This window comes from Dipteris shenzhenensis, chromosome 20 (genome assembly GCF_047967505.1).
Source record: "Dipteris shenzhenensis isolate YYH24624 ecotype China chromosome 20, Dip_SZ_1.0, whole genome shotgun sequence".
Taxonomy (NCBI): Eukaryota; Viridiplantae; Streptophyta; class Polypodiopsida; order Gleicheniales; family Dipteridaceae; genus Dipteris; species Dipteris shenzhenensis.
In genome coordinates this window covers 22,070,132-22,086,384 of record NC_141615.1, presented here as the reverse complement: position 1 = coordinate 22,086,384, position 16,253 = coordinate 22,070,132, and the positions used below count along the sequence as shown (strand labels likewise).

At 37.9% G+C, this 16,253-nt stretch overlaps 1 protein-coding gene across 1 annotated transcript; it reads right to left on the bottom strand.

The window, feature by feature from the left end:
* Positions 1-343: 343 nt before the first annotated feature.
* Positions 344-15,614, bottom strand: LOC147889415 (MADS-box transcription factor 23-like). Its single transcript, XM_087391788.1, has 8 exons — positions 14,703-15,614; positions 2,402-2,480; positions 1,777-1,838; positions 1,572-1,671; positions 1,403-1,444; positions 1,194-1,235; positions 822-1,006; positions 344-708 (listed from the first exon to the last, which is right to left on the bottom strand). The coding sequence occupies exons 1-8, from the start codon at positions 14,882-14,884 to the stop codon at positions 621-623; spliced, it is 780 nt and encodes a 259-aa protein (XP_087247914.1). The 5' UTR covers positions 14,885-15,614; the 3' UTR covers positions 344-620.
* Between the last annotated feature and the right edge of the window lie 639 nt (positions 15,615-16,253).

Below are 16,253 nucleotides of genomic sequence, written 5' to 3'. Positions count from 1 at the left end.
GACATTGTAAATTTGGCATCTCATGTGCCATGTGACCCTTCCCAAAGAAAGTTGCACACTATTTGCTTGAGTTAACACATTTACATTATGTGAAAGTGCTCAGAAAAGGCTATGCACCAATTGGTGAAAGCTCAACCTATGATGAGAGTTTAGTGGAGCTCTAATATAAAAGAGTTTCCATTGGATTCACTAGGGATTGGGCTATAGTTGCTATCAGTACCCGATGGAATGCTGCCTTGGCCGACTATCACCATTAGCCTCGTGGCGAACCTTGATGACCCTGAAGGGGTCTCCAGCCTTGAAACATAGCTTGTGTTCTTTCCACGATCGATTATTATCGTCCCCCGATGATAACAACGCATGAATGGAACAGATCACGATAACGGATGAATATATACTTAAAAGCCATAAGTAATAATACATGCAAAATCAGTACTTATAGCAGCAATACGGATATGCATGCAACGTAGTCAGCTTATTTCAAAATTCCAGCAAGCCGGCGATGTTTTCCGAGGGATGATACAAGCACCCGACTCGGAAATTAGACGTTGCAGTCCTACTACATATTCTATCACGTCCAACAGATTCAACAAATCTGATGTTCAGCCTGCTGAGAACCGTCATTGCTCTGCCATAGTTCGCCCATATTCTGAACTCGTCGATGGTGTATCCAGTCGCCCATTCACGAGAGGAATCGTGTCGTATAGCCTGGTTTCAGGAGCCACATTTTATTTTACGCTGGATGCAACGGTCGCTTATTACCGTGAGTTGACTCTGCTAGCTTTAAAGCACAGAATTACTAACAGAAATCTCAAACTCACCCCAGTTGTAGAGCAGTTCTTGAGTTCCCTGCGTTGCAAAGATTAGGATGGCTCCCTTGGAGTGCAACGGACTGCGAGAACACTTTGGACATATACGTCGCATCTGCTTTATTTACGTTGAACAGAGTGGTTGTAGGGTTATTTATCGTGTTGACACCTTCACCTTTATGTTGGAGTTCTTCAATCTGGGCAATTGCAAATACCAGCTATGATTACTTCGTAGTTTACATGATCACAACCATAAGTAGGTCCACATGACTCAATTACCAGAAAAGATTACTTCGCAGTTTGCATTATCACAATCTACCATCACCCATGAGTAGATCCGCGTGCTTCTAAAGTTTAAATTGATGAAAGGCCCTTAGTACTTACCTTTCTTCGGAGGTTCTTGTTCTCGTCATAAAGGAAATGCTCCTGTAGTCGATCAGAACAAAGGTTGTCATCATCAGATTAGAACGCACAGTACGTCGCTAGCATGGCTCTTCTATGAGAAATCGAAGCGTTTGAGTTGTCCTGAACGAATCTTATTTGCGCCTTTACCACGGGTTGACCGTGTCAACATAATGACAGTAATAACTCACCCTTCTGTCAAGATCCTGAATCTGATCCAGCAGTAGTTGATCCTAAACCATACACGTGACACTAATACATTATTATCGACAAATATATGACTGTGGGATCCACAGAGTATCACGATTTCTTTACATGGAAGACCATTGAAGATCGTATGGCCATACTTGTCAATTATACCTTTCTGGCTTTCACCCGACTAAGCCCTAACTCCATTTGTCTTTCAAGCTGAAAGAGTTCCTTCCCATTGAAAGAGGAAAGATCTTCTCCCGTCAGCTGCCTGCAAAATGACTCAAATATATTAAGCATTTGCAAACAAACGCTTAACTTTATAACTTGACAATAAAGAATTGTAATCACTCCGCACGGGTAAAGAAAGATTTGCCTATGTGTTCTCCGTAGATTTTCCAACTGTTCCTTCAGCAACCCCACTTCCTTCCGCCAGAACTACCATACAGCAAAGACATTGTAATTTGTTATATATTATCATTGAAAGGCGATGATAGCATTCTATTCCAGTGGGACAATGTATCAAAAAATGTGCTGCTTACCGTAGAGCTATTGATTGAGAATTCAGAGGTTGCCGAAGCACAATGTACGATTGTCATTGTCTTGCAGTTAGATCTAATGATCGAACCAATTACTTATATTCTCATAAAGATTAACGATCTTCCTATTAGATTCTGTTTTGGCCGAAACCAATGCCTTCGTAGCGAAACTAGGCTTAAAATTCTTTTAAATAAATAAATAAGTGGTTTTCAAAAAAATTAAATGTATTATTAAATCACGCGTTTAAATGCAATAAACCGTTCCTTAAAGCCATCATAACTATAATCAACAGTTAATTTCAGCATCTTTTGTCATATAGTGAATCCAAGGACTTCCGCTTTAAAAAAGACTAGGGCAAACTTTTCGCTTTGAGTTCCCCATTACAAATCATGATTGCCACAAGTAAGCATTTTCTCTTCATCGCATCGAATTAAAGTCCAATATTGAGGTCTGGGTCTTACATCATCACCTTGCTCGAATCCTTTGTCATTTTCCTTCTGTGAGGTGTAGTTGACGTATCGCTCCAAGGTGGCAGAAATGCTTTTTCAATAAGTACACAAAATTTTAGTAAGTACGTATAACTGTTCCAAAAAATATTTTGTTTCTTATTTAGCATTTCTAAATTTATTGCATGCTTTCTCTATAGGAAGTAAGACCGATTAAGGTCTCAATCACACACACCCACGAGGTGATGCCAAGAGGTACACATCGATTGGTAACCATCATGCACAAGAACTATGTATTCGACACATTCACAAATCAAAATAACAATCTATTCTACCTATGCGCACGACCTATTGATTTCTACATGGTATCAGAGGCCAAACTGGGTCCAAACGGCCAGCCATGCTTCCCAAGGTGGAAAGACAACAGAAGGGCCTTCCTACGAAGGCTAAGGGCTTGCTTCAGCGACACTGAACCGCATACAAAACACGATGGGCACAAAGACCCAGGCAATGAAGCCATAGAAGGAAGACTCCCGCAACATGGAGGAGCACAAGGGCAAAGCGACCCTATCAATGGTTCCCTCCCACTGAAAAGAGGAGAGGCACAGGGCAATCTTCGGACCCTAAACGTCAAATATGACGAACTTTGCCATCTGCAGCCAATAAATGCAGACGCAAAAGTGGGCACGAACCCACAAGAACTGGCTGAAGGTAAGATACGAAGCATGCATTCACAAGTCCCACAAAGGTGCAATCGGGAGAATCCAACGATAACGATGGCTCAGACAGATAAAAGAAAGGCATTAAACGCTGCATGCATCATTCAGCAGGAGGGCCAATCTCGTAATCAACGACCTTAATGATCTTACGGGGGAGTATAGGAAGTAACACCGATTAAGGTCTCAATCACACACACCCACGAGGTGATGCCAAGAGGTACACACCGATTGGTAACTGTCATGCACGAGAACTATGCATTTGACACATTCACAAATCAATATAACAATCTATTCTACCTATGCGCATGACCTATTGATTTCTACATTCTCTAAACCTTTAGAAAATTGGACCTCAACAATGAATAATAAACTTTGAATTTCTAGGTGAAAAACAAGGGGAACATTAACTGGTCTACAAAATATGACACCCACCGTCTCAGGCTGGCCGATTGATCATTGGAGTGCTCGAGGAAATTGTAGACATGCTTGAGTGCAAGTCGTTTGAGAAGGAGTAAGGAAATATAGGAGCTTGTACTAGATGTTAAGTTTATTATTCAAGTACTTTGCATACAACTAGTATACTGAGTATCTTTAAGTGTCACAAATGCAGTAAAAGGAAGCGAACCGAATGTGGTAATGACATGTAGCAATCATAATGAATACTATGGTAATACATGACAATAAAAAAGGTAAAGATTCATATTGAAAAGATAGGAGTAATTTAGAGGCATAACAAAAGTAGAGTGAAGTGATTGTGACGAAAGAAAAAGACTATGTAGGATTTATCTTGCAACAAAAAGCTAGAGCTAATCGTGCACTATAGGAAAAGCATCTCTCATGAGAATGTAAAAAGCTACTTCCGATAGGATTAATATATAGTAGGAGGATTTACGTGATCAAAAAAGGAATTTAGATTTTCTCATTCTAAATGTGATCACCATGGAAAAAGCTACTCTAATAGGATTAATATAGTAAGGAGGATTCATGCCATTAAGAAAGAAATTTAGATTTTATATAGAAAGAGTGATTTTTGCTAAGAAGAAAGCAAGAAGAGATTTATAAGAGATGTGAGCTTCCTGAAAAAGCCTTATTTTAAATACTACACTAGAGAGAGGCAAAAAAGAAACTCTTTCAAATGTTGCATAGGACATAGAAGCTATTAGTGTTTGAAGATTTATTCTCCTCTTTAAGTTTATGCACATCTATGCATTTGAAATTTTCTTTTACTTCAATAAAGAGAGTGTATATATACCTTTATCTATATCTATCTATCAATATAAATAGATAGATAGATTGATAGATATAGATGTACTCTGTGTGTGTGTGTGTGTGATGACAATGGCATATAAAATAGGACAAAGATGGGAAGTGGTAAAGTAACTATACAAAGGAAGAACATGGTTTAACATTAAAATGGTATGTGTCCCCTTGTGTTTCATCTGTTTCAAGAGGCAATGTCTCTTATTGATTCCAACAGTAAGGTATTGCCTAACCATAACACATTTAGCTGAATCGCAAACTAACGATGAGGACACATTACATGTTTCCTTGCTCGAAATCTATTTTGTGATTCCATTCATGAAACATGTCATGTTGTGGTGTTCGAGTAGATTCACAATATTTCAAGGCATAAGTGAGGATTCCCACTTCTTCTCAACTTTATACGATCCCACCCATTAGTCTAAGAGTTAGCTACTAGTAGTTGGACATGCCTTTCGTCGTAGTATTTTTTCTATCAGCCTTGAGCTTTGTTTAAACAAGTAGAAAATTCTAATGTATGGCAGTGAGATTCCCTCCAAAAATTTGAGCCATTGCAATGCATCTCTAGTCTTAAACTTTGCAAACTCAATCAATCTAGATTCTATAAGGAATCGAGGTGATTGACCAAAAAATGATACAGAAGGACTAATTCTAGTCAAATTTGAAAGAGCCATGCTCTATCGTCTAGAACATAAGGTAAGGAGACATCCACAAGCTACTTAATTAGTCCAATTTCTATAAGGAATCAAGGTAGCTGGCAAAAAAGTGTTGCAAAAGAACTAATTCTAATTGAATCCTACATGACTGTTGTAAATAGCTATAACACAAGGTAAAGAGACACCCCAATGTTGATGCTAAGGAACCATGTACATAGCTAAGGAATTATCCTATTTGAATCCTAAAGGACTACTGTAAATAGCTATAACATAAGGTAAAAAGACACCCCAATGATGATGCTAAGTATGAGTTTAATAGTTTTATTCAATTGTTTTGTTGACCCCTTGCAATTTGGATGAATTAAACATACAAAGTCTTGATAGATATTCAATCGATTTGTAACCATATTCTATACTTTAGATTTGAATCTTGTACCTTGGTTTGACAGTAGGTATCACAAACAACCATGATAACCTAAATTAATAATTTTGCTTCATTTCAAGGGTCTTTCAATTCCTAGCATGTTACATAATCTATTAATATAATTATGTCGAATTGCTTGCTTCAAAAACTTTAAAGGTTTGGTTGTTGTGATTGCCTTCATGTCTTTGAGAGGTTTTGGAGTGGGAAACTTATATAGCTAGTACTTTGAACATGAACAAATGTAATATTGAGATGATGCCTTCATATGTGGCAAGCAGAATCTATTACAGAGTTTTATCATAAAGGCTTTAATGAGTTCTAAATGGTCTTCACAGAGATGGTTATGGATAGAGATATTAGATGGACTAGCAAATGTATAAGTAAGGCTAGAATGGAAAGTGATGGGAGTAGAGGAGGTCATCATAAATGTGGAAGAAAAATAGGGTTTAGAAGATTTCATGTGGCTTATGATTTCTTGTGGCTTCTGGTATGAGGCTTGAAGTGGACAAAGATGTACTAATATACACTACTAGTTGTTAATCATTGTTAAGAACAATTCCCATGCCTCTTTTGAAGCATCTATTTTGATGAAAAAAAGGTTTTTTGAAATCTGATGCCACAATAGTATGTCTTTAAAAATAGAGTTTTTCTAATAAAATGAAATGCTTCCTTCTAGTATTTTGCCCAAAGCAAAGCTTTTGTAAAATAGCTTCCTTAATGGTGTTGCCATTCCTATTGCATTTTTGAATGCTAGAAGAGTTTAACCTTTGTTGGATCAAGACATGTACACCTACAAAAGAAATTATGAAACCAATTAGATAGTTGATCTAGATTTAAACCCATCGACATTTGTTTGCATTAAGTTTAAGATCATAGCATTGAAACTATGCATTCAGTTTAAGATCATAGCATTGAAACTATCATATACATGCTCCAAGAGGATTGTACTTGGACTATAACAATATGAGTCAAAACATCTTCCTAGTTAACAAGGACTTGGCCTTGAATTCTAAGAGCATGAAGAAAAAACTTCATAAGACTATGAAAAGTACTAGGTGCTATGCATATCCATCTCTTTGCATTCACATTTCTTGCTGTCTAAGCTCACATATCTTCTCGCTCTTCTCCGTTTGCATATTTTGCTGCACTTGGACATCGTATTAGAGCTCAAGGTTGTGTAAAGCCTTGGACCAAGAGAGTTGAGACTGATATGCATTAGAAACAAAAAATGTATAGTTTTGAAAGTAGTTTTTTGCTATCTTTTTATTTTAGTAGAATTTGTGAAAGCCCAAACTTAAAATCAAGTTCTAAAGAAAAACATGGATTGTGCAAATTATATTATCTAGTCATAGCAAAGGATATAGATATGAGATTGTTGCTTTGTTGAAAGGTCAAAGATTAATGTAGAAATGATAAGAGTCATCATTCTTCTTTACTACACGTGGTTGGCAAGGCTAAGGACTTTTAAGTGATGTATGACTTCATCTTTCAACATACTTTGGACTTGATTTTGCATTTGTAGGCCCTCTTTTGGAGATACTTGTATTTGTGGTGTAGCAATCAAACATGAATCTCCTATAGAAAATTTGTGGAAGAATTAAGTTGTTGAGGTCATCATGAGGTTTTCTGTAGCAAAAAACATGAGGGAATTTTGCCAATGTTTGATTCCATACATCCTCAAATGTTGCTACTAATTAAGCAAGCTTCGGTATCCTATTTGCAATCAATCATGGAATGGTTCTAACCCCCCTAGGAAGATAGATAAATTTGACTTTGAAATATATAAGAGATTTAGCATCCAACCAATTACAACCTAGTATGACTAGAAAAATACGATGGGGTAGAATTGTCTTCGAATAAAGAAAGTTGTAGTTGAGATGCTAAGCAAGCCTTAGAGTTTTTGAATGAAGCTAGGAGGAATAGGAAAGATAATTGAATTTTCCACCACATGTGCATGGATTATGGTCAGAAATACACTGATATCAATGAGGACAAGAGCATGGAGTTGTTGAAAATGGAAGCAAAAACAATAATTGTAGACTTGAAGGTTTTGAAAATGTAGCAAAAACTCCAGATATGTAGACTTGAAGGTTCTTGAAAATTTTGGGGAAATTTTTAAAGACTATGGCTAATGCATGATAGACATGATGACAAATCTAATTGTTAGAGAGGAAATTCCAAAATTGAGTGGGTGTAGCCTTTGCCAAAACCAATTGAATGGAATGATGAGGCTGTTGAAACTCAATGGGAAAAGAAACTACAAAGAAGTTGGATTTGGGGAGTTTGCTATCAATGATAAAGACTATAATGTCAATTATGGATGTCGAAATGGACATATAGGTGATGGTAGCTTGAGAGTGCTAAATTGATCGCCAAATTATGCCTCTCATGTGTTGACCTAGGGATACTATGATGAACACAAAAGCTATAGATGCCTTTAGACTTCCAAAAGCTATTATAAGTGGACATAATGATGCGGATGTGGTCTTCTTAACTGCCACATGGTATTGATTCTAGTGTTGAAGCTCAAATATAGGAACAATTAAAGTTTCCCAAAAACCTTAGCATGCCTCCTAAACTCCTTGCATAAACCCTTTCAAGAGATTAACAAAGGAAAACAAAGACTTAAAGGCCTTTAGTTCATGTTTCAAAGCATACAAAAATGAAGATCAAGGTCCTAGAATGATGTAATAATAATTTCTAAAAGACTTCTTATGTGTGGATATTCCACAAAGGATTGTAAACTGATTCAATGAGGAGAGAGGATAAGATTCTCCTTCAATGATTTGCTTCTTACAAAATACCTATTTCCATTAGTTTAAAAATTGAGAAAGGAATTTGATAAGAAAAGCCTGAAAGATTCAAACATAGAAAACATACAACTTAGCTAGAAGCTCTAAATGTTGAGCTTTGTGAAGACAAGAGCAAACTCTAATCTAAATAATGGGCTAACATGTCCATCACATACAAGAGGGAATTAATAAATACTTCTTTAAGTATGTCCCCCCATACATTGATAAATTTGGAATATTTATGCAAGTATTTCATATATACATACATACATACATAAGTATGTACGTACTTACGTACATACGTACTTATGTATATATGTATATGCACACACACATAGAGAATAATACACATAGAGATACAGATATGTGTGTGTGCGTGGCTCTGTGTGTGTGTGTGTGTGTGCATGTGCATGTGTGTGCATGTGTGTGTGTGTGCGCGTGCACATGCATGCACGTGCGTGCATATACATACATACAGAAAGCCTAAACATGCATGCATGCATGCACACATATAGATAGATATAAAAGTGCCTTATATTGAACCCACATTGTATTGTTATATATATTTAGATCCATTCCCTTGAGATAACGTATCAGAGGATGTTAAATTTATGCTTATTATTTAATTATATGAATACTTTAGTATGTATTTGAGCATACTATTGAATTTTGAAAATTGATGCACCAGAAATCTATTTGCATCAGCCTTTACTTGAAAAAATTAAAAAGAAGTTGAAAACCTATGAATATCCAAATATCAATGGCTAAAAAGAACTTGAAAACCTATGAATATCTAGATATCCAAACCATTGATGCATAATGTTGAAAAGGTTATAAAAGTAAAGTATTCAATATGCTAAGACTTTGATCATATGAGGATGAAGGTTCAATAATTACATACTCATCGATGTTAAACTAAACGTATGAATATTCAACAAAATTAATGTAGCAACTACAAATTCTAAGAATGTGATTTTTATATGGATTTAACTAAAGCCAAATTTAGAGAGGCTTCCTATTTATGAGCTGTGGGGTGGTGTTTACCATAAGAAACTCTTGCAAGAGTTTCATAAATGAAATCTTGAAATATGATGTAATATATTGAAGGATGTAGTTTTAAGCAAGAGCCAAGCATAGAGAGAGATTGATCATTGAGAGAGCCAAACAAAGAGAGACATTGACTATTGTGGAGTAGATTTTATTCATGTGGAAGTCCTTAGATAGATTTGGGGCCATTATCACTCAACGTATCCCCCTAATAGAATACCATACAAATCAACTTTCGTTTTGTACAACTCCATATTCCTTACTAAGAAAGAAAATTTTAAAACCATTATCGTTAAGAGTCGTTCTAATCTACCCCTCTCATTCTTTAGCATGGTTTGTTGCTTCAAGGTAGAACAAATCATTCAATTTTTTGAATGTCACATTTTATGGGACATTAAAAGTCTTGGCCATGATTCCATGGTCCTAGATAGCTAGTTATGCATAAACATTCCTTGTCTTAATGTGATTGTTTCCTTGTAAATGGGTGAAAATCAAGTTTAGACTTTTATTCATTTTCTTATGTGCCCTGTCTCAGTAGAAAAACTCTTTTCATATAGAGCTCAATGCACTTAATTTGTAAGACACAGGGGGCTCACTTTTCATATGTAAATATAACACGTGGTTTCAACAAAATAGGTTTTTAAATAGAAAAATCTCACAAATTATTATAAAAATGTACCTATAAAAGAGATTTAAATTGAGGAATTGAAAAGAAAAATAAGTTTGTACATAAAAAGGGGCCATTTTAAAGCCTGACAATTTAGAGAGAAATGTTTTTAATACTACCCTTAACACATACATGTGCTATATAGGGTTTCCAAGTAGTGAAAATGCACTAGCCCTAACCCCCTTGTGCCTGCCTCTTTCTGAGGTAATAGATGAAGAAAATTGCCTATATAATTACAAAATATACTTCACACTATTTTGGTAATAACTAGGCAACTTCAAAGAATTTCATGACATATCTAAGTTATCTTTGAAATTTGTGATGCATTCACGAGGTATAAACATAATCGTACATTGTCTAAGCCCATTTAATGGTGCAACAATGCTTGGTTCACAATCAAACTTTGAGTCAAAGTTCTATTAAAATGTGTCTCAGAGGCCTAAATAGCAAAATGTAGAAAAGTATCAATTCACAGAAATTTCCAAAAATCTATAACTTCTTATTGTCAAGAAAGTCACATGGTCATGGTGACCCAACATTACCTATGAAGCCATCAACCCTCCTACTTTTTGTCCTTGTCATTCAAACTTCATTTAGGAGGCCAATGTGATACAATATGTATAATTCTCTCTACCCACACCAATAAATTCTCTTTAATGTATTCATATCTAGATTATAGAAATGAAATGCAATTTTTATTAACGACATGATTATTTTTCCAAAATTTTAGAAAGGTAGCTTTATGTAGAGTAATCATACTCAACTAGTGTTAAAAACTATTGGAAAATAGTATAATTAAAATAAAAAATTATAAATACACTCTCTTTGCTAAGATAAAACCTTGTTTGCACTACCTTCTCTCATCAAAGAGCATGTTTTGCACTTGCTCTTTTGTTCACTAGTGTGAGCTCAATTTCTTAACAATGCTATACATGCAACATGATGCGAAAGTACTACAAAAGACCAAAAGAGTAAGGTATGTTTGACATAAGCAAACATCTTTGATTGTACCCATACATTTTAGAACTCAAAGCATTTTGCCGAATGTCTAAAGAGGATTTTGAAGAGTAGGACGTACTATCCATTGGCATCTCTAGCAACACCATACCAATGCTAAGAAATAGAGGCTGAGTGAACCTAAGCATTTTGGCATGCTATCTGTAATCAAAATTCAATCACATGCAATGGTTATGTGCCTTCATAGAATGTAACACATAGCCTATAAATATGGAAGAAAACAAAAATGAGAGTGCAATGTTTGATGTCTACCATGTACAAGAGAACATTTTGTGCGTATAGTTGAAAAGGAACAAGGCATTAGAAGATATAGATAATGATGATACTAAGAAAATTGAAGGGTATGTTTTGTTCCCACACATAAAAGTAACAATGCCATACACATGGTATGGCATATTCTCAAAACATTAAGCAAGGCTTTGAACTTTAATGAAAATGTTTGTTGTAATGTGCAAGTGGCAGCTCAAGAAATCATCCTTTCTTTTATGCAATGGGTTTGCTTTGTATTTGTATCTTCTTGTCAAGAGTCCTATCATTGTCCACTAAGTAATTATTTTTTAAGGAATAAGAAGCCATGTGTATCAAATATTTTTTATTTTTTTCTCAATTAGCAATGTTGGACTAGAGTTCTTCTAAAGGAAACATGATGTGGAAAGGGTGAAATATCAAAGGTGTGTGTCGATGAAAGGTATGATTGTAGGCTAGGGTCAATTCAAGGAGTGAACTTTTGAAAGTTTTGACATGGTAACTAATCTTGCAAATTGATCACTATTTCAATATGCATGCATATGGATATTTAGAGAGTTATGAATGTGTTGACATGTTTCACATGTCTTTAAACTTTCAAAAACATAGCCACTATCTTTTAAGTTGTCACTCCTTGCTCTTTATTTTTAAATGTGATGAGATATTTCTCCTCCATCAGTCTATGTTCATGATGACTAATTGAGAACTAATGGGGGGACTATGGGATGGATCACTTTCTAGAATGCAAGCACTAGGGTCGATGATCCAAGAACAATTATGATGGATAGGAGATCAACTTCCAACCTTGATAGGTCATGTGATGATTGATGGGATCAATCATTCTCCTATGTGAATTTTGAATTATGTCAAATGTTCAATAATCTTTTTGCATATATGAAAACTATACAATTATTGCATGCTAAGGGGCACATTAGAGCTTACACTTGTGAGCTACACCATGTCATGATAGACGTAGACATCATGACTATTGCCTATGTAACAAAATAGCCATATGGTAAATAATGTCAATGTAATTTCATTCATGACAAGAGCTTATGTATTGATACTAGTAGGCAGCCCATGGAAAGCGACGGAGTAAATGTATCCCATCTCTCCTTAGATGCCTTCATATTTGTTGTAATGTTTAACTTGCAAGGGATTAAACTTGGAGAATAGATATTAATCACTCCATGCTCTTCTCAACCGTAGGAAACTACATGCGCTGAATGTGGACGGAACGAAAAGATCTAGTCACACAGTCATGAAATGCTACTTTTAATCTGGTTTAAACAAGGTAGGGATCCCACTATAGCCCTGCCTTTTGGAGTGTTATTATAAGTCCAAGTGTAAGTAGCTCGATAAATATTTCAATTAACTTGTGAAAGAAAACGATAGGTGTAAATTGGAAGGAAAGGAAAAGAGAAAAATCTAGTAAAGGTGAAGGGATATAGGGAAAGGTAGATGAGTGAAAGAGAGAGAAGAAAAGAGGTGAAAAGTTATATGTGTCTCTGTGTATGGTGGAAGAGCCATTAAATAAAAGTGGGGACGTACCTACTTTGGCAAGAGTAATATAAATGTGGTGTCATACAAGAGACAAAGAGAGCCTCTATCTTTAGAGAGAAATACCGAACAAAAGATAAAAGCTTTAGGATAAAAGACAAAAACATTTAGGACCTCCACAAGCAATCAAAAACCTTAAACCTTAAACACATTAGAAGCCCTTAAACTCTTACTAACCCACATTTAAGGCTCATACATCTAACCATAATTTGCAAGGTCAAATTGACCAAATGAACTAACTACAAAACTATGGCCCTTGGTTAGCAACCCACTAACCAAGTCACCCTTAGGAACCTTGGAGGGCCAAAAAGTTGCATGATTTAGTTTATCTTGGAGCCTCCCGTGAGAACATGTGGGACATAGGGCCTAACATTGAATGGCTGTTAGATGAAAATTGACGATCTCCAAGAGGAAGTAGAGGTGTAGAAGCGTGACGCCTTAGATAGGACATGGAGTTCCAATGCTACATAAAAATGTCTGCACCTGTTATGGATTGTCAACGTGTCCCCTACGTAATTGCTTGCCCAAGCTGGTCTTGGGCAAGAGTACATCACTCAAGATCGTCTACTCGAATTGCTACGAAGCCTGGATACCATCACATTCGCATCTCGGTTGCCTTTTTCATTTATTCACAAAGTTGATCACGTTTTCTCGCTCGTATTTCCTTAGCTATCGCTCACAAAACCAGTCCCTCTCGCTCATGAGTACGCACCTGAGATCGACTCGCACCTCTTTCGTGCATTGGGTTCCAAGCATTCATGCAAACACGAACTTATTGCAAGATAGCAGAGTAATACATTGCAAGGTCAAGGACGAATACAGGATGGCATGAGAGCATTCCACCACACAGGGGCTGAAGGCCTGCCCACTGTGTTTCCAAATATTGAATGGATCGGCTTCAAACAAAGGTGATGCGCATTGCAGAGAGGTTGCGAGGAATCAAATCACACAATAGAAAGTTTATTATGCATGCGCAAAATTTGTATCGAATGGCCTAAATTGGCTAGATGTGATCGAACGATAATAAATTCTTCAATCGTCGTAACCGCCAAAAGTGAAAGCTCTCTTTAATAGATTATAATATTTTTCAACCATATTTCACTTGTACTCCCTAGATTTCCAAGCAAACTAACCACAAATTCGTTAACAATGTTAAACAAGCAAGCTATATTATAGAGCCATATGAAAACTGTGTGTGTGTGTGTGTGAGAGAGAGAGAGAGAGAGAGAGAGAGAGAGAGTTGAAAACTCCTAATGATCATCTTGGAGAAACGACATCGGATTCGCAGTAATAGAATGCCAGAGAGAGAGGGCGAGAGAGAGAGAGAGGGGGGGGGGAATGTCAAGAGTCCCAATGGTCATCTTAGAGCAAGATCTTCCCATTTGCGGGAAACGACTTCGAATTTGCAGGACTACAATGCTGATACTCTTTCATGCACAGCCATGATAGTCACTTACAGGGGATACATGGCTCTTTGTTCCTTAAGTCTTGAGCCTGAGATCTACAATATCAGTGTAGGCGGCAAGTTTGATTTGTAGAAGTGTTCTTGCAGGCAGGAGAGAATCTACAAGCTGAGTATAGGTGGCTACTCTGATTTGTAGAAGGAGGTGTTTTTTCCAGGCAGGAAAGAACGTGCAAGCTGAGCATAGGTGGCTATATTGATTTGTAGAAGGTGTTCTTGCAGGCACGAGAGCAGTACGTTAGGTCTCCAAAGTGAAGGAGTGGTAAAGAGAAGGAGAAGCTCCGGTTGTATACTGTGCAGCAGTGGGGGGAGAGAGTGAGAAAGACACAGAGGAGAGTATACAGTAAACATTTCAATATAGATGGTTGCAGCGTCCGAAGGAAAATTCTCTCTCTCTCTCTCTCTCTCGGTTTGATCGTTCAGAAAACATTAGAACCCAACAATTTCAAGTGCATCTATCATGTACCTGGAGCTTCCAAATTCGAACATTTTGCCTGTGCTTGAGAATATTATGAGAGCCACCTCTGCATCGCACAAGACTGATAGTTCGTGTGCTTTCTTCATCAAGCCTCCCCTCCGTTTCGAGAACGTCACTTGCCTGCTCGTTGGGTTCTCGATCCTGCGGATTTGAATCTTTCCTCGCCCCATTCTTGTCCGTTTGGCAACTTCACGCGCCGCAAAGCAGCCGTGGATTAATTTACAGCGGAGTTCTCTTTCGTGTAGGGAAATATCATGTGAGAGTGGGGACTTTGTATTGAACCTTATTGCGACTCTAGGAATGTCGTTGAAAAGCTTTGTAGCCCAACTTAGCGAGCGAGGTGCAAGCTGCGATGATCTGCTCTGATGGACCTTGATTTGGCTTGCAGCAACAGATGTTGACCGCTGATCTCCTGCAGTCCGTTACGAATGTTGATTGCTGATCTCTTGCAGTCCCTCCTGTATTGTTGTGCACCGAAAGAAGAAGCACTTCTCTCAAACCCTGATGTCCGTCCAAGCAGAGCTTCTTGCGGCGCTTGTCTGAGGTTGATAACGAGAGAAGGTGTGAGGTACAGGAAAGTTGCGCAGCAGCTTGGGATGCGGGCTAGGTTTGTGCAGTCAACATATTGGAAATGCTAGACATGGCAAAGAGGCAAGGAAAGGGAAGGCGCAAGCAAGAAGCGAATGGGAAGGGAAGGAGGACGGACAGGTAGCGGCAAAGGCGCTAGCTGGACGAGCTGGGAGAACGTAGAGGTTGGCTATGGCGGGGAGTGAAGGTTGCTTCTTATGGCTCCTGGAGAGGTCAAATCCCCAGGAAGGGAATGCCTGACGATGCGAAGGGAATGCCTAACGATGCTCATCTCTCTCTCTTTTTATTTTCTGAACTCAATATGACTGGCTATGGCGGACCTTGCAATCTGAGCTCCTGGCTATGGCGAAAGCGAGCTTTCCCTTCACGAAAGGTGCGCCGTCTGGCCCCCAGCAGGCAGCCAGCTTTTGAGCTTGTTCCCAACCGGCAAGTTGCCGCTTCCATCTCTACTCTCCTCTCTGATCACCCGCACTTCCCACCCATCGTCCTGTCTTGTGTCCTTCTCCATCCCATCGCCATAGCCTCCACCAGCAACAGCAGTGAAGCACCTGCAACCGTCCAGCCGGCTGCTGTTAAGATGTTCGTAAACTCACCCTCATCGCGATTCCCAAGAATACATACACAGATACTATACACTCACGCAAACACACATCCCCTCGATCACATTGCACACCTCCCTAGATACCTCCTCGATGACATCGCATAAATCGCAGAAACCCCAGCTTATGACGCAGTCACGCAGCTCGTTTCCACTTCCCCATCCGGATTCCCTAGCCCTTCCCCAAGTGGAAGAGCCCTAATCTAGCTCTTCCATAGGTAGCTATTCCATGTCCGACTTCCAAGTCCCCATGACTGCTTTTTACCCTAATTTGCAGTTGCCCAGCCCATCCTCCTTTAACGTTGTACTTTCAGGCGAATAATTGATTTCTCTAACAAAATTTGCCTTCCCCT

Excerpts from the sequence above, each read along its gene's own strand:
- LOC147889415 (XM_087391788.1), bottom strand. The coding sequence starts at position 14,884 with ATGGGGCGAGGAAAGATTCAAATCCGCAGGATCGAGAACCCAACGAGC. Across the intron at positions 1,445-1,571 it reads GTCGGGTGAAAGCCAGAAAG|GATCAACTACTGCTGGATCA; the intron begins GTATAATTGACA and ends TGTATGGTTTAG. Across the intron at positions 1,236-1,402 it reads TTCAGGATCTTGACAGAAGG|GAGCATTTCCTTTATGACGA; the intron begins GTGAGTTATTAC and ends GATCGACTACAG.